Genomic DNA, 18,888 nt, shown 5'->3' on the forward strand with positions numbered 1-18,888 from the left:
GTCCTTAGTATATATCGATCTATTTTTTTTATAAGGCTACCTATACTATTTTTACTTATAAATCTTAAAAGAATTACCCTACTTAAAAAGATATAGTTATATTAATTATATATAAGACTAGCTAACTATTTAAATAGAAAATATTAATAACGATTTCCTAATTAAAATTAAGCTTATTACGTAATTTAAATTTAAATCTATATAAGCTGTATATATTTATTTAGTATTAATAATATATTTTTATTAACTATTCTAGCGCCCCTATTTTAATATTATTATTATTTAATTATTTTAAGAAGTTATATAGCTTCGTAACCGACGGGTACTTGAATCTTTAATATAGCTATTTAAGTTTACTTTTTATTAAATAATTAATTAACTTCGTATTATTAATAAGCTTTATAAACGTATACCCCTATTATCGTTCAATTATTTTAAAATACTTATTACTAAAGATTCTATTTTTTATATTATTAAATATAATACTTAGTTAATTTATATTTTTTAAATATAAGAGAAATGGGGTATTAATAAGTAAAATATAAAAAGTTATTATTTCGAAATACGTTTTTATTTTTATTATACTTAGAATAACGATTTCCTTATTTAGGCCAAAGCTAATCCTCGTAATATTTATTATTAACGTATTAAGTATTATTAATACGATCTTTTATAATATTTAAAATTACCTTTTTTTTCTTATTAACTATTATAATATTTTAATATTTAAAATAATCTTATAAAAATTATTTAGGCCGTACTTTTTGTTTATATAAAATACTTATACGAGCTTAGTATTTAAGGGATCTAAGTAATATAAAAAGGACCTTTTTAGTTACCCCTAGATTTATTTAATATTATATTCTTTTTTTTTAAATATTAAGAGAGGTAGCGTCTTCTCTTTAAGTATTAAGAAAATAGGCTTTAGCCTTATTAAATTTACCCTTTTAGCCGCTTTTATATCCGTTATTTAAGGGACCTTCTCTTATTATTTATAAATAAAAGCTTATTTATTAAGAGCTTTTATTACTTTTTATTTATTTAGCCTCGTATATCCTTTAAAAACTAATAAAATAAAAAAAGAGTAGTTAATATTATTAATTTTATTATAATTTAATTTATTAGTATAGGAGGTAAGATTTTTTTTATTTTTTGAATTTTTTATAGGGAGCGGATGCTCTAAGCCGCTATTTTAACTACTTTTATTAAGTTTTATACCCCCGGATCTACTTTTATATATAATAAGAAATTAACTAAATTAATAAGGGCTAGTTTTATTATTTATTACTCTTAACTTTTTATATTATTTATATAATTTAGTACGCTCTTTTTCGGAGTAGTTATTTAATTAATATTTATTCTTTTTATAAATATAATATTACTTTTTTTATTACCCTATTTACAAGTTAAATCTCTACTTATTTAACGAATCTAGGCCTCTTTATTAATAATTACTATATTTAGCCTCTTTTCTTTTTTTATTATACGTTCGATCGACTTAATATTATTAATAAGGGCCGTTATATATTTAAAAATAGGTTTAATATAGTATTTTTATTTTAATATTAAAGCTAGATCTTAGCCTCGAGTAGAACGTTTCGTAGTTTTTAAATACTTAGTATAAAATTATTTTTATTTTTAATACGTACTAAATTATGATATAAAAATATTTAACTGTTTATTTATTAGTTCCCTTATTTAGCTAGGTTTTTATTAACTTATTAATTTAATTAATAAGCTTTTTAAAAATCTTTATTTATAATTTACCCTCTATTATTTTAATTATAAATATAAAAAGAATTACTTATAGCTTAAATAGGAGCTCTAGGCTCTTATTATAAGTCTCGAAGCAGCTTCGGATTACGTTAATAATACTAAAAAAGTCGTTTTAATTAAAATTACGTACTATTTCGTAATAATAATTAAAGGCTTTACTTATAAGGATAATATTAATTATTAAATAGTATTAATATTCTCTAATCCCGACCTTTTTATAATAATTATAAAATATTATTAAGGTTTTTTATAAAACCTTATACTTCCCCTTAAAATATAATCTCTTTTTTAAAAAGATCTTTTTAAAGTTTATAAATTACCTCGTATTTATTATTATATTTTTAATATTTATATACGATCCTTACGTTATTACGTATTATTAATAACTTTAGGTCGTTTATTTCTTTTTATATTAACTAATCGGCGCCGAATTTTATATTAATAATAGTAACGAGCTATAGATCGAAATAGATAGAATTATTAATGATTATATTTCTAGTACTATATTTTACTTTTAAATATCCTTTTATAATAATAAATTATTATTAATAATTATAGGGAGGAAATTTGCGTCGTTTACTCTTTTTTTAAATTCGTTAAAATAATTATATACCTTATTAACTTATGCTTAGTTTTATAATACGAATTCCTTTTTTATAATCGTTACTATTAGGATTTTATATAGTTTTTATAACTATAATTACGCTAAAAATACCCCTCGTCCGTAAAGGAATTTATTAACTATTTTTATAATTCTTAGGCTTATATTTATAAACTATTTATCTAATTAATAACTAAAGTCGTTTATAATTTTATAAAATAGGGGTTACCCCTATAGCCCCTTTTTTTTATAAACCTTAGTTAAATAAATTAATATTACGTTAATTTACTTATTATTAAGCTAATTTACGATTTTATATATTTACGTCCCTTAATAATTTAAGTTAATATTTACTTATTTATAAGGGATTAAGATTTTATTTAAGATCGGGTTCTTTCTTTTTCTCTTTTACCCTAACTCGCTAAGGGTCGTACTTTAGCTTATACTTATATTAATAATTATAAATATATTTAATTTTAATAAAGATATATTTAATCTACGCACTAGTTATAATAAATTCGTATTTTTATTACTTAACGAATTTATTAAGGTTTAAGAGATTCCTATTTCCTCTCGCTATTTTACTACTATTTTTATTTTTATTATTTTTAATAATTATTATTACCTTTTTAAATTACTAACTATCGTACTTACTAAGATCCTCTTTTTTATTTAGTATAAAAAGGTCGGTTTTAATAATTCTTTTTTTTAATAGTAATAATAAACGTTTATATTACTATAAAAAGATATAATAATTAGTCTTAAGATCTTTATTAATTACTAATTTTTTATTATTTTATATATTTTTAGCTTTTTAAACCTCGTACTCTCCGTAATTTTTAAATAGCTTCCTTTTTTAACTTATTTCTTTTAAGGTAGTATTTTATAAAAATAGTTAAAAATAAATACTAAGTAGTTTATAAAAGAGCTATATAGGTTATTAAGTACGGTTAATAAAGTTAAACCCTCTTTTTTATAAAATCGTAAACGTTAAAAACTTATTAAAAATACTTACTTATTACTCGTATTTAATAAAGCTAAATACCTTAGAAATCTTTTTTTATTACTTCTTTATACCTTATTTTATATTTTTTAAATAGTTTTTTTTATAGTTTAATTACGGTTAGGTAATTATTATTTATTAATAATCTTTTTTATTACTTAGTTAATTTTTCAAAATTAGTAATCTCGTACTAAGAGCTAATATAAAAAGAAGCCCTTTAGTAATATTCTAAAGGATTTTCTTTTTTAAATCCTCGTTTTTTTAGCCTTTTTTTAAGCTAATAATAATTATAATAAAAGGTCGTAAGATTATTTTAGGGTAGCTACCTTTTTTTTAAATTAATTTTTAAAATCCGTAATATTCTTAACTTAATATTATTAGGACCTTTAAATCCCCTTTTCCCTTATTAAACCGTCCCTTATATTATATTTTTAAATAATATTTAGAAAGTAGTTAAGGGGGTTATAAAGAAATTATTTAGATCGTAAGCTTAAAGTCGTATTTATAAAATCTTTATAATAATAAACCTTTTTATACACTATAAATTTCTTAGTTTTATAATTCTTATATAGGTTTTTATTATACTTATTAAAAATATTTATATTTAGAGATCTTTTTTTTTAATTACGTAGTACTTTTTTATATTATATTAATAAACTCGTCCGTTATATTAATTAATTAAATAAGTAGTTACTTCGTAAGTATTTTTTTTACTAATTTAACTAGTTAATTATAAGAGATTGGGCTATGAGTACTTAACTAGCGAGGCTATAATATAAGTATAGGTATATTATAAGACTAAAGCTTATAAAGTCCTTTATAAAAGCTCTATTTCTTAAAAAGTTCTTTTATAATAAGATCTATATACTAGTCGCTAAGTTATCGGCGTCCTATTACCGGCCGCATTCTAAATCTATTATAATTACTCCCCCCTTACGTAACTTTAGTCCCTAAAGTCATTACGTAATATCTTCTTTTAACGCTAATAATAAAGCTATTAACGTCGTTATTTATAATAAATTCCGTAAGGCGTTAATAATATCCTTTTTTACTTAGGAATAAGGCATTGCTCTTATCTCCTTATTTAACGAATACTTTATTATTATTATTTAGCAATAGCGCGCTGACTAGTTATTAGGTTAGTAATATATATTCGTAGTAAAGTATTCCGATCGTCGTAATATATAAGAGCCTGCTTAACCTCGCGGTTATTATTATTACTAAGCTATTAATTATAATAAAAAAATTTTCGTCCGTTACTAGTCGCGTGTTTATTTTTTTTTCCCTCTTTTTATTCGGCGACCGTTTTACGAATTCTTTTTTATATAACTATACTTTTCTTCTTACGATATTCTAATTCCGTATCGTTTCTTAATTACGACTCTCTTATTATACTATCGCTAAGTATTTACTAAAATATTTACTATTTCGCGTATTTAGGATATACTTAATATAAAGTATAATCTTAAAAAGGGCTTTTGCGGTTTCTATAATAGTACTCTTTATATACGCTACTTAGCTAGTCTATATTATAATATCGACGAGCTTATTTATATTACTAGCACTTACGTCGCTAAGTATATTATTTATTAAATTAATAAGAAGAAGTGTTCTACTATAAGTCGTCGAATCCTCGCTAATCCGTTACTAAAATATTAGCTAACGATATTTCTTAGGTTCCCGAGGAGCTATATAGCGCCGCTTAGTTTATTTAAAATACCCTTATAGAGTTCTATAATACTAAGGAGTAGGGTAGCCTTAATTCTTATAAGCGCGGCCGCGTTCTTTATACCTTTAGCTATATTATTAACGCGTAAAAGAAGGTAGCTACTTATATTACTAACCTATTAGTAAGTAATAAGGCAAAGAAGGTCTATTTTAAATAGGCTACTCTTTAGGAGCTCGCTACTAATTATAAGTATCTAAACTTATTAATTTTAATTACGGTAAGTTATCGGCGATCGTTCGGCGAATTTTCTTCTTACTAACTTAGATTTCTCTTCTTAGGCTAGTATCCTTAATATTAATAATAAGACTAAGACTATTTTTTACTTTAGTTATTTCTAATTAGCTTACTTTCGTAACGATAGCCGTATAACTACTCTGCGAAGTAACTTCGATACTCTAGCTTAGTATTATAAAGAGACTCCTAAGGGCGTTATTATTATACGTATCTAGGGGTTTCTTACTTTCTTTATTTTTTATAAACGCGTTACTAAGTTCTTAATAAATAAGGTACTTATTTATACCGTTATTATATATAGCGCTACCCCTATTTCCCGCGGTCCCGAGACTCGGACTCTTATTAAAAAGCGTGCTCTTATTACTAACTATATTCTTAATAATAATAACGAGCAGGACGACTTTAAGTTTAAGTTTAATAAGTCCTAGTGCGAGGATACTAAATTTAAAAAGCTTAGTAGTAACTTAGAGAATTCTTTTTTTTAGTATTATAATAAGCGCCGCCGCTTTAACGTTAATAACTTACTAACCCCTACCCGTAACGCTCTTTTTAATATAAACGAGGGTACCCTAGCCCTTAGTCGCATTACTTTAGATTTTAATAAAGCTAGTATTATACTCCTCTTACTCTAAATAAAGGCTCTATAACGGCTTAATAAGGCTATTATTCGTATTAAAGTTAAAGCCGCGGGTCGTAATAAGTAATTCGACGTTACTAAGTTCTTTATAAATATTAATATTACTAAGGTCCCTTAGCTCGACTAAGACTACGAAAGCGTCGCCTTAGATAACGTCCCCCGTCCCTAACCCGTTACTAATAATAATAGCGTTACGGCCCCTATTTTACCTCCTACTCTACTTCTTATTATAGCTCCCGTTATACTTCTTATTATAGCTCCCGTTATATTTCTTATTATAGCCTTTAATAGCGACTAGGTAGCGAACGCTTTACGAACCGTTATTATTAATATTTATAATACTCTGCGCGACTTTAACTACTTTTTTTTTACCCGTCGTAGTATTAATAAAGTTAACGGCCTTATTCTAAGTAGTTAGCCGAGTATACATACGAAGCCTCCCCGCTTCTTACTTACTAAGCGGATTACTATTACTAATTATTAAGTTTTAAAAATATACGCTAGAGCCGCTACTATTATTATTAGTATTGCGTAGGTTATTCCCCCTACGTAGCTAGATCTTAGCGATCTCTTAGTAACGTATTACTAAGGGTTATAATACTATATCTTTTTTTTAAGGATTACGCTAAGCTAAATAAAAAGGGTTCTATAGTATATTATTAATTAACTTATTTTTAGCGACCTTTCGCTACGAACTTAACGTTTATTATCCTATTTTATATATATCCTTTTCTTATAACGTTCGAATTTATTAACTACTTCCGCTACCCCTTTAAAATACTTAATAAGCTCCTACGTATTATATTTAGTAGGCTACTTAGCCTATTTAACGAGATATTATAAGTTTCCTCTCTTACCTTATATTGCGACGATTTTTTTAACTTCTTAAACGTCTTACTTATCCTCTAACTCCGGGAGATTTGCTATTTAGTTACTAACCGTTCGGCGATTTCCCTATAGCTTAAGCTAAGAAACTAAGAAAATATTATACATTCTCTAATACTACTTTAGTAAATATACTTAGTAAGCCTATTTCCCTACCCTTTTAACTATTACTATTTTAATATATTTCGGCACTAGTTTATTATTTTTAAATCGTATATTCTTTATCGATAGGCCGACGACCTCTTTATAATTAAACTCCTTTAAGGTATATTTTCTATTATAATAAGCTACTTAGCTCTTAGAGGCTTATACTTACGCTCGCATAGCCTAGGCCCTAATTTCTCTAATTTTCTAAACCCTTTCCCAAACCCCCTAGACTATAGCCTTATAATTAGGTATATATTTAACGTACTTAGGGTAGTAGCTATATAGTACTATATACGGGGATACTTTTATAATAAAGTATTAACTATTATTATATATAAACTCGGCCTCTTTTAGCTGCGCTATTTACTTATTTAGCGAGCCCTTAGTATAGATCCTTAAATACTTTTTTAATATTTAATAAGTTCGCTCCGTTTAGCCGTCCGTTTATAAGTAGTACGCGGTAGATAGTTAGTAATATATTACCCGTTCCTTAGCGAACTCTTTTTAAAATGCGCTTATAAAGAGCTTATCTCTATCTATAATAATACTTTTAGGTATGCCGAACTTATATTTAACCTCCCGGTATAGGATACTTACTATTTATACTACGTTAAGTATCTTAACGGTAGGTAGGAACTTCGTAAATTTTATTATATAATAAATAATAACTACGATACTATTATACTTTGCGCCGTTACTACGAGCGCTTAGTAATAGCCCCGTAATAAAGTCTATAGATATTTCCTAAAATAAGTATAAGGGTAGTAATAATAACTATAGCTACCCGTACGGCTTATATCTTAGGGTTATAACTCCTAAATAATACTTATAGTTCTTAACGTATTCTTAAATATCTCGTTAAATATCTTCTTAGTAAAACTTCTTTTAAATTAGCTCGAGAGTTTTCGTAGCTCTTATATAACTTACCCTATAGTCGTCGTAGTATTAGTAAAGGATCTCTATTTAAAGAGACTCTACTTAAGGAATAATAAGTCTTTTTTTAAAAAATAGTATACCCTATTTGTTAAGCAAATATGCTCTTAGCTCGCTAGCCGTAGCGCGAACTCTTATTAATTATAATATATAAAACTCGTCTTTAGCCTATAGTCCTCTAACGAGCTCCTTAGTCTTTAGTAAGAGACGGGAAGCGAATACCGTTTCGCCCTTTATAAGCTCTTTTATAACGGGGCGTAGGATATACTATTTTAATATAATAACCCTAGCTCTATCCGACTCCTCTTTATCCTTACTAAACTATTAACGAGCGTTTATTAATAACTCTCTTGCTTTTTTACTTCGAGTTATTATAATAATAACTATTACTATTTTATTAGTGCGCCCTATAACACGTTACTAATATAAGAGAAAGGATTCCCTATCCCTAGAGCTAGCTAATATCTAGCTAGGATTACGAAAGGAGGCCTTAACTACTTAAATATATACCTTAGTAATATTATTTTATCTTTTTAAGCTAATTATTCTTTACTAAACGTTAAGTAGTAGTTCGCTAATAAGACATAGCTTCTAGGCTAGCGTAGGGAGGACGTCCTTATAAAGCACTTCCCCCTCTATATAATCTAGCTTTCTAAATAGACCGTCCGCCGGGTTCGTTTTCCCTAGCTAGTGTTCTAAGTTAAAGTTAAATACTAATAGTTTATATACTTATTTCGCGAGCCTTCTCTAAAGGTCCCGCGCTGGTATACTAATTACTCCCTTAAGTACTTAGTAATCCGTTAAGACTATAAACTTTTATAAAAGGCCCTAGAGGTAGTAAGCCTAGTGCTCTAGCCCTTTTATTATAGCGAGCAGTTCTTATTAGCCCGTGGCCTATTACTACTCCGTATCCGTAAGCTTTTATAACTAATAGGCGACGGGTTACTATTTTCTATTAGCCTATTACGATAAGATTACTACGATAGCTTTAACTAAAGCGTCGGTTTTTACTTATATAATACGTTATAAGTTCTAGTACGTAAGTACGGTTACCGAGGTAAAAGCGACCTTTAGCTAATTAAACGCCTCGTCTACTTCTTTAGTCTATTAGAAGTCCCTTATCTACCCCTTTTTTATTTTTAGTAATACTATTATCGGTATAACGATGCCCGAGTATTTAGTAATAAACTTTTAATAAAAGTTATAGAACCCTAAGAATACTTAGATATTCTTAATAGACTCTAGCGCCTTTTAGTTAGCGATTGTTCGCACTCGCGACGAGTTAATCTCGATTCTTTTTAATATAATAATATAACTTAAGAACTTAACCCTCTTTTAATAAAACGAGTACTTTAATAGTTTAATAAAAAGCCCGTATAAACGTAGACGTCGGAGGACCTTTTTAATATCCTCTATATACTACTCTTTTATTATTAAGTAGATTATTAGATTATTTATATATACTATATAATAAGTATTTAGTAAGTTAGCGAGCGCTCGGTAAATATACGCTTAGAACGTCGCGGGTGCGTTCGTTAGCCCGAAAGGTATAATAGTATATTTAAAATAACCGTATTAGCTCTAGAACGCTATTTTCTATTAGTCTTTTTTTTAATTTAGATACGGTAGTAAGCATCCTTAATATCTATTTTTAAGATTTATTTCGCTCTGCGAAGCCTATTTAGGAGCTCGCCGATAAGTAGTAGTAAGTATCGATTCTTTATAATTACCCTATTTAGTCCGTAGTAGTTTACGTAAAGGCGTAGCGTGCTATCTTTCTTTAATATAAAGAGGATCGGTGCCCTAGCCTTACTAACTAAAAATATAATATAACCGTTCGCTAGGTTCTTAGTAATATACGCGCAAAGCTTATTAAGTTATTTTTTACTTAACGGATAGATAGGACTATATAATAGTTTAGTACCCGGAACTAGGTCGATAGAGTATTCTACCCCGCTATATAACTACGGTCCCTTTATTAACTACTCGTTAAACGTCTCTATTTTTAATTAAAGTTCTAATAATAGACCCCCTCGTAGTTTAGTCTCCGTTACCCCCGCGATGCTTTTTATAGTAGCGATATATAATATATATACCCTCTTGCGATTCTTAACGATATTACGAGCTATTACCTTTAGTTCGGCGACCGAGATAGGCTCGTATAACTATATATTCGTTACTATATTAATACGAATACCCTCTTAGCCTATCGATAGTTATAATAGTAGGAGGTTTACTATTTTTTTATCCTTATTAACTACGGCGAATAGTTACCGAATTTTCTTTAGCTATTTATAGTAGTTAATAAGAAAGAGCGTTAATTAGTAAGCTTTCCCTTAGCCTACGGCTTTACCCTAAAAGTCCTTTAATAAGGGAGCTATAGTAATAACTAGGGTTAACCCTAAGTAAGTTACGAGCCTAGTACTAATAATATTTATTTTGGAGCATATGTCTATATTAACTTCTATTAGCCTTTTAGCGATACCTCGTAGAACTATTACCCTACCCTTTATAATTATTCTTATCGATACTCTTTTAATACTTAGCGCAAGCGTATTAAGTATATCGCTTATACTTACTCGTTTTTTAACGAGTCGACCTCTATAACTCTTAGCTCGGTAATAACCCGTTAAATAGTTACTAACGTTAGCTTTAATTAGGGGTACGTCGGCTTATTATTACCCCTACTTCCCGACTTATTTTTTTAGTACTTACTAAATATGTAGCCTATCTTATTATACGTAAAGTACTTAATATTATTATTACGACGCTTTTATAATAGCTCGGCGCGAGTACTTTTATTATACGGCTTTTATAATATTACTCTTAGCGAGTCCTTAGAGCTTAGCTCCTTAGAACTCTCCCTACTCTTTTTTTTATAAAAGGGGGATATTTAACGCAGTTACTTTAATAATAAATATAGCCTCTTTTTACCGTCCTTTTATAACTAGTTACCGCCCTTTTACTAATTTAACGACTATAGTCTATTAGCCTCGTAGGTTATATTGCGTACTCTTTTAATTAAGACTTTATAACGAATTAGATCGTCCTATAGCTAAAATAGTAGTTTAAAAAAGAACTAGTATGCCTCTACTTTTAAATTCTCTATGTTTTCTATACCTAGGTTATAATAGATCGCTAATTACTTAGCGAGGAACTAAGTAGGGGTCTAGCCCTTTTTTAGCTTCTTCGTCCTTAGCTCTCTATAGTATTCCTATTCTTAAGTCTCGGGGTTTACGTACTATTAGCGAATAAATGCTAAGAAGTTGCCCTAGGAGAGGGGATCCTAGAGGCTCTTTTTATAATTATACTATTATATTTATAGTAATAGGGATATTTTAAATAGGGCCTATTCGATATACTATTCTATAGTACTTTTTACGCAAAGCTTATTACCTATTTTTATAGTAATAATCTAGTCTACTACCTAGGTACTCGTAGACTCTTTTTCGATCGGTTTATAGTTATAAAAAAGAGGCTTTTTATATTCTCGTTAACCTAGACGCGTTACTAACTGCTTAATAAGCTATTAAACGAGCTCCTCGTATTAACGCCGTTTTTAGTTTTAATCTTTAATTATTATTCTTATTGTTTTATAGAAATAGGTTATTATTAAGCCCATAGGGTTTACTAAACTAGCTATTTTAGTATTACCCGCGCCTTTATACGCGCTTTAACCTCGTACGTCTAGTAATTAGTTACTAATAAACGCCCCGTTTATAATAAATAGGGTCTTTAGAGTATTAATAAGGTAACTAGCCCGTGAGGGTAATCTACCCCGATTATCTTTTTTATTTAGCTCTTTTATAAACGCTAGTATTTAGGTAGGACTTACCTTATAATAAGCTCGTTCTCCCAGACGGAATAGGGTCGAGTAGTCGACTCCGGATAGCTATAGCTCGTTAGTACTAACGGCTCTTTACTAATAGCTAGGCGTCGTTTTATTAACGTTCCGTTCGTTTTTATAATTTATTATTACCTATACTAGTTACTCTATAGAAGTAAAAGCTTTAGAATTATAAGAGATTAGGCTATAAATACTTAACTAGCGAGGTTATAATATAAGTATAGGTATATTATAAAACTAAAACTTATAGAGTCCTTTATAAGGGCTCTGCTTCTTAGAAAGTTCTTTTATAATAAGATCTATATACCGGTTGCTAAGTTATTAGCGTCCTATCGCTAGCCGCATCCCGAATCCATTATATTAATTTTTAATTACGGGCCGGTTATAAAAAAGTTATTTAGTAAAAAAGCTATTTAAAGCGACGGTAAAAGGCTAGTTACTTAAGTAGTTCCGTTAATTAACGTAGTTTAATATAGTAAACGTCGACTTTTTATAAATAATAAAGGGCTATGATTATTTAATTCCGTATAGTATTCGAGGATTACCCCTTTTTATTTACTTTTATAAAATTAATTAATATAAATTTCTTATCTTATATAGTATTAAAAAGTCGTTTTTTTATATAATAAGATACTTTACTAATTTATAATAATAAAATTTAATTACTAATTAGTATTAATATCCCTATTATAAAATAGTTAGTTCGAATTATAATTAATAAAGAGATTAATTAAATTATATAAATATTTACGTAGTAAGTATAAAAAAAGAGGTTCTAACCGTAAGTTAGGCTAGCTATAATAATTATAAATAGGGCCCTTAATTAGCCCCTGCGCAGTCGGCCGTATACCGCGGTCAAATTAGACTTCTAATCTAATACTTATATCCGTAACCTCTGGGTCCTCAAAGTATGCTACGTGTAAAGAACTCCTTTTTAAAAAGTTTAATAGCTTTAAGGGCACTAAGAGTCCTAAAATTTTAAAGATCTATATAGAAGTAGCGGCGATAACCGGAAACGCAGACTTTGTCCGAAAGTACCTGGATAAATGGATCCTTTATGGAAAGCCTGGCTTTTCGTCCGGAAAATTACTTCAGTTAGCGTCAGCCGGTGGGCATCGAAATATTGTTGATCAACTCCTTCAGTCGAAGGCTAGGATGAGCGGCTCTGCTCGAGTCCGCCAGATATCGTCATTCAGAGACGCGATTGGACCGGCACTTCAAGAAGCATTAGGAAATGGACATCTTGAAACCGTTAAGCTTCTCCTAGGCTTTGGGACTGATGTAAGTTTTCCTCTATGTGGCGTCGACTTTCGATCCGCACTGCAGAGAGCAGCAGCCGAAGGACACGAAGAGATAGTGCAGCTTCTTCTTAACAACGGCGCCACTCCCAACTCTTCGGACGAGACTCATATGCCAGCACTCTATGCAGCATCACTGTTGGGCAGTGAGGAGATTGTTCAGCTTCTTCTGGACGCAGGGGCGGATATCCACGCTCGGTTTCAGGGGGGAATGTTCGAATCTGTATTAGCTGCAGCGTGCAACAGCGGCAAAATCGGAGTGGTGGAGATGTTGATGGCTCGGAGCGCGTCTTGCCTGACAGGAAGCGTCGTGGCTACAACAATACGGGCTGACACGGAGGGGTCTGCGGATGATCATTGGGATCTTTGGGACCAAATAGTTTCTCACTTCATCAAGACTGGAGTTCGGAAGTCACTCTCACTTTTAAAGAAAGGAAATTCCAAGAAACTGGAAACCTGGCTTCGAACAGAAACTTCGGACTTCGAACTAAAGGCCCTAGATCCTCTCTCCGCAGCGTCATTCGGAGGCCATGTGGATATTGTTCGGAAATTCCTCAAAATTTTGAATGAGAAAAGTGTCGAGAACCGAGTTCCAAGACTACGAACAGCACTTTCAGCGGCGGCAGCAGGCAGCCACCTTGAAGTTGTCAAGTTGATTCTCGACTATGATCGTGCAATACCCTTGCGAGAACTCGATTTGAAGAGAGCAAGGTATTTGGCATCACTGATGAAGAAACCTTATCTTGTGGACTGCCCTCACATGATGGAAGACCATGGCATTGTATAGGTCTTGCAAGAAAAACTCGAGAGCTCACTCCAAGATGACATTCTTGAATTGACTCAGCTCTTCGCACAAGACGGCGATTGCTGAACACATAGAAACCTTCGGAAGTTGTTGTATGGGAACCATTGAGTGGTTGTCTTTTGGTAAATGACTGGTGAGGTGAAGAGGATCGGGTAGAGATTCTACGTATGCCCTATCTATTTCGTGTCTCTGCTCCGACCGTGTTTTACAGAATTTCCAATGTCATCAGGCGGACGTAATACCAGTGACGTTTGTACTGTAGCCCGAGGAAGAACGTTTAGGAATTTCCCAGCAAAAAGACCGACGGGCCTAGGGGAGAAACTTGAAATATTAAGCTGGAACCAGCTGCTTCCGAGTACCATCACCACAGTCCGCATACCCCTCCTTCATTTCTTGAAAACGGTCTCCTCCAACCTTCGCCCATCATCAAGAACCACAGCCTCAGCCCCAACCATAACAAACAAAACCCTCGTAAACCCATCCGAAGCATTAACCCACTCGTGATTCACCCCTCCCTGCACAATAACCTCCCCCGCCCTAACAACCTTCTCTTCCCCGCCATCCAGCCTAAGCACAATCTCCCCAGCCAGCACGCACGCATAGTCAACACTGAGAGTCCGGTGCATAGGCGCCTTATACCGTGGCGGGAAATCCGTGAGACAAAAGTACGTCCCTGCCGCTGGTGCGCGCGGGAGAGATGTTGATAAAGTTTGCAGAGGTGTGTTGGGTGCGTTGGAGGCTGGGAGGGAAGGGGTTGTGTGAAAGGAGGTGAAGCTGCTCGCTTGGGGGCCGAAGGGGTGGAATGGCGGGAGGACGGCGTCGGATGTGAAGATTGAGGCGCCGTCGTTGGTGTGACCTGTTGTTATGAGGCGGACTGGGGGTAGAGGGGTTGCTTGTGGTGCGGTGTTGGGGTTTGTTTGGTCTGACATCTTTGTTGTGAGTCTGGTGATGACTGATGGAAATGCTTGATGATCTTCTTGAGTGAGGTCCGGATGTTGCGTGGGAGAAGCGTCTTGTGATGATGTACGGATGTCGTTGATTGTTGTTCGGAGCCCAGTCTTGGCGAGACCTGCACTTTTTATATCTCACACTCAACCCATCATCAACCTCAATAAACATCCACATAATCACCTAACTTCAAGCTTCGTGCTCGCATTCATCAAGATGCCCCGCTCATGAAATGCGACGCCATCGCGTTAGCGGCGGATAACGGCCCAGGAAACATAAGCGCTAGCGAATAAGGCAGGAAATCAAGCTTCGATCAACACCTGCAAAGACATTGACCAAGCCAATTACAGCAGTCAAGCTAACTGCTTGTGGCATCTTGCTTTGAAACCTCGTGCAATTGATGGTAGCATTGACAGGAAGCGCGCGGCTTCTCGGGACGCGAGGTTCAGCGCGAGACCCTTGAGCCTGGTGTTTGGTGGTGATCGTGGGGGAATTGCTTGGGTAAGCGGGCGTATGCTTACATATGGATGTCGGCGACTCATATGATGGAATTGGTTATCACGTAAAGAATCGCGACTCGGCTTCGAGTGGTGTCTTATCGCCGTTGCGGTGCATGCATGAACACACGCCTTGCGGGGATTCGGAGCGTTTCAACGCGAATTGGTGATGTCAGGCACAAGTTACGATGTCGGAAAACGAGGGTGTCGTCCCGGAAGAAGTCCCAATTTGGAGAACAGCTCTGCAGACGTCCATATGCTTCTTATAGAAGGTACTACAGCTCTCGCAGGGTCACCCATCTGATTAGCAGACCACAGACATATCTCAGCCGCGGACGTCCACTGGTAGCGCGGCAGGCTTTGCCGCCCTACGAAATCGCGCATGAGGACTCTTCGATCCGGGTGTATCTGCTTTGTACTATGCCGTGGTGTTCTAGACATCTTGAACACGCGCAGTCGAGGACATGCAGTATCTCTAAACATCGTCGCAAAGGCTATTCATGAAGTTCTTTTACGACATGCACAAGTGTTCTAAGCTGTGCTACCACCGCACTGCACACCTCCTCTCGGATATAAGCGCGTGTCTGGAACGACGATTTCACACGAAAGCAAGCAGAACAAATGCTGTCAATCAAAGCCTAGAAGCCCATGAGGACTCATTGTTCAACAGGCCAACTTTTCTTGTGCAACTCCGAGAACCTCATGAGCAGTCTTGGCAGAAATGTACATCGGCCTGCCGATGTTTTCTGTCGCCAAGTAGCCGATCTCGAGTCTCCAAGGGGACCTGAACAGGCGATCAAGTCAATGCCCATAGTTTCGCGCGATACAACACCTGCTCACGAGACAAGCCTGTTCGCGAAGAACATAGCATGGCAATGGAGATGGGAAAGCAAGATGCCAGGATCGTCAACGGACCAGAGCCTGGACGACTATTAGCAGTGAATAAATAAACCATTTCCTTTCTCTGAATCAGACTCATCTCCAAGAACGCTGTTCCAGCAGCTAGAGATGACCACCTGCCTCATATCTAAACCACAGTCACCATCATGCGCGCTCTCATGAGTGATTCACTACCTCAACATCACCCTCTCCAGCAACACTATAAAACAAAACATCTCCACCGCGAAATCAACAAACATCCTTGTTCTACATCATCAACACATCAAACACACTCAGACATCAATCAATCAACCAAACCAAACACTCAAAACACTCAAGCAACCTACCAACTTACCACTTTCTCAAACATCAACCAGCAACCTTCTGCAAAGAACCATACATCAAACCACAACGATTACCCAAACAACCGACACCATCAACCAAACCGACGCCATGGCTCCCACTTGGCCCGTCACTCGCCCCAAGCCTCCTCACCCCCCTCCCGACCCGGCTCCCAAGCCCCTTCCTCCCAGCAAGTAAGCCATGGACGATACAAGGAAGCATGACTTGGTCGTGGAATGGTGGCAGGATGACCAGAATCACACCTGAAGGATGAAGATGTTCTCTTCTCCATTCGCACTCACACCTGAACGGTGAAGATACTCTTTAGTAGCTAGCTACCCAGTACCTTAGTCAATAAAACTCAGTCAAAACAAGAAATTTGCCCCTGATCTATCAGTATCTGGAAATATGTCTATAATGCCCTGTGAATTCGCAAATGCAACGATGACTGCCTTGACATAAGTCTTCATTCTTAAATACGACGAGGGAAGGCGGCGCATCGAAGTCGTTGAATCAACCTTACGAGGATACCTAAAATGGAAGGTAGTACCGGCCCCGGAGAAAGCGGGTCCGATACGCACCGAGCCGGATTGTCGGCACAGCTGCCGGATCGGAAGATTGCGAACTCAAAATTCGGGATCGGACGACGGCGGACCGAAGACACTGTCATCTTACCGAAAATCTCTGCATCTCTGCGAGATAATTACCGATGTGTTGATACGACAATCTATACGAGAGCCAACCTAGTGCGAGAAGCACGCCTGGATCACAAGCAAGGATGATCCATAGCAGCGTCGCGGACGTGAACCGAGGATACCTTGGGCTGTAGACATAGAGTTGGTGCCACGAACTGACACTTTCTATAGTTACGTGACGGCGGCCTCGGCGTGCCGACGGTTCAAGCCTAAAGCTTAGCGGGTCTCTCGGGAACATGTTTGAAAGTTTTGTCTTAGACTCGCCAACGGGCGACTCTGCAACCTTAAGTGCCGATGGACAGGGCTTTGCCGGACGAGAAACCAAATCTTCCGGATGTTTCTTTGTGAAGGAATCGTTGAAACCGAGAGCGACGCTAGCCTGAAGGAAACAAATCCAGGTTGCTTTTTCCCCTCGGCGTCATGCCACCAAAACGGTGGTGCGGCTCAGCTTCCAGAGGGTGCCTCACCGTCGTGGTTCCCACCTCACCTGAAGCATTGGTGCGCGCAGTAGTGGTTTTTTTTGGGTAGCAGAGCCTGTCAATCATAGCAGGGCCAATAAGCGCTGGGATGATGGCGTTTGGGTTGCATCCCGGAAGTGTAGCCCTACGAGCTTCCAGACTGGCAGCGCTGGAGCCCGAATGACATATGCCCGCGCTAGGCCCAGGAGAGATTCGAGTCCAGCTTTGAAGGTAACAGCTCGCGAATAAAATGCCGGGGCTGTTTTGCCAGTCGCCGGCAAAGCTCGTATTGTGGTCCGCGGATTAGGCAACTCCATAACAACGAGGACCAATGTTCAGCCCACAGAGAGGCAACAAAGCCAAGATTGCGCACAGCGTACGAGATCGTGGGGAAAAACTGGATCTGGTACACCCTCAGGATTCAGCGATGGAGCTGGCGGCGTTCACTCAGCTTGGGAAGGCTTGCGGGACAGCTCAAAATGCGCCGTGTCTCTTTTGGCGGGCCAATCCACGGCTTTTTAGGTACCTTGGCTTGAGCCGGTGGGCGTACAAAGAGCACAGGAACTTATGGAAGTGTGTGGACGTGGAGTCGAACCGCATATAGCCGTATCAACAACGATACGAAGTGGGTTGGGCTTGAGAAGGCGGCACACCTATGCGAAAGGAGAAAATGTTCGGCGATATTTGTGGCAGTAAGATTTGCAAGGACGGGCAGAAGGGATAAATCTTGCAACCATCATAGAACACCGGACGAACGCCTCTTCGTAAACAGATATGGACAGTTGGAAGCGAGGGGGGTCAGAATGGTCTTCAAAACGCGCCGTCAACGAGACCAAACATGCCATACCCACATGTTGGATCTGAAAGGGCAATGATGTGACGTGAACGATGGCTCGGACTTCACCTCGGAAGTCCTAAGGGGTGCCGGCAATTGGTGGACCTGATGGAAGTAAAGATCGCAGAACGGGTAGGTCGGCTGGCAGGCTGAGGTGAGAGCGAGAAAAAAGTCGTTCGGCGCCAAAAGGCAAAAGGGCAGCTACGAACGGCAGCTTTGCCAGAAAGGAGATGGGCGATCGCCACGGCCGTGATGTGGGCGGGTTGAAAAACGGCGCGGAATTGTGGCTGTCAGCATATCAGTCTAGCCGTGGGCTGTATGTACTATGTAGGCCGTCAT

The 18,888-nt window shown here is 35.5% G+C and overlaps 3 protein-coding genes across 3 annotated transcripts; 2 read left to right on the forward strand and 1 right to left on the reverse strand.

Annotated features, from left to right (window-relative positions):
• Positions 1-12,702: 12,702 nt before the first annotated feature.
• CLUP02_10363 (uncharacterized protein) lies at positions 12,703-13,877 on the forward strand (the record flags this gene model as incomplete). Its single annotated transcript, XM_049289339.1, has 2 exons — positions 12,703-12,709; positions 12,814-13,877. The coding sequence occupies 2 exons, from the start codon at positions 12,703-12,705 to the stop codon at positions 13,875-13,877; spliced, it is 1,071 nt and encodes a 356-aa protein (XP_049146484.1).
• Positions 13,878-14,281: 404 nt separating this feature from the next.
• CLUP02_10364 (uncharacterized protein) lies at positions 14,282-14,824 on the reverse strand (the record flags this gene model as incomplete). The annotated part of the gene is made up of 1 exon (XM_049289340.1): positions 14,282-14,824. The coding sequence occupies one exon, from the start codon at positions 14,822-14,824 to the stop codon at positions 14,282-14,284; it is 543 nt and encodes a 180-aa protein (XP_049146485.1).
• A 704-nt stretch (positions 14,825-15,528) lies between these two features.
• CLUP02_10365 (uncharacterized protein) lies at positions 15,529-16,759 on the forward strand (the record flags this gene model as incomplete). The annotated part of the gene is made up of 6 exons (XM_049289341.1): positions 15,529-15,590; positions 15,652-15,809; positions 15,877-15,920; positions 15,983-16,245; positions 16,327-16,377; positions 16,435-16,759. 6 exons carry the CDS (start codon positions 15,529-15,531, stop codon positions 16,757-16,759), a joined length of 903 nt encoding a protein of 300 aa, XP_049146486.1.
• Positions 16,760-18,888: the final 2,129 nt, after the last annotated feature.

This window comes from Colletotrichum lupini, chromosome 5 (genome assembly GCF_023278565.1).
Source record: "Colletotrichum lupini chromosome 5, complete sequence".
NCBI lineage: Eukaryota > Fungi > Ascomycota > Sordariomycetes > Glomerellales > Glomerellaceae > Colletotrichum > Colletotrichum lupini.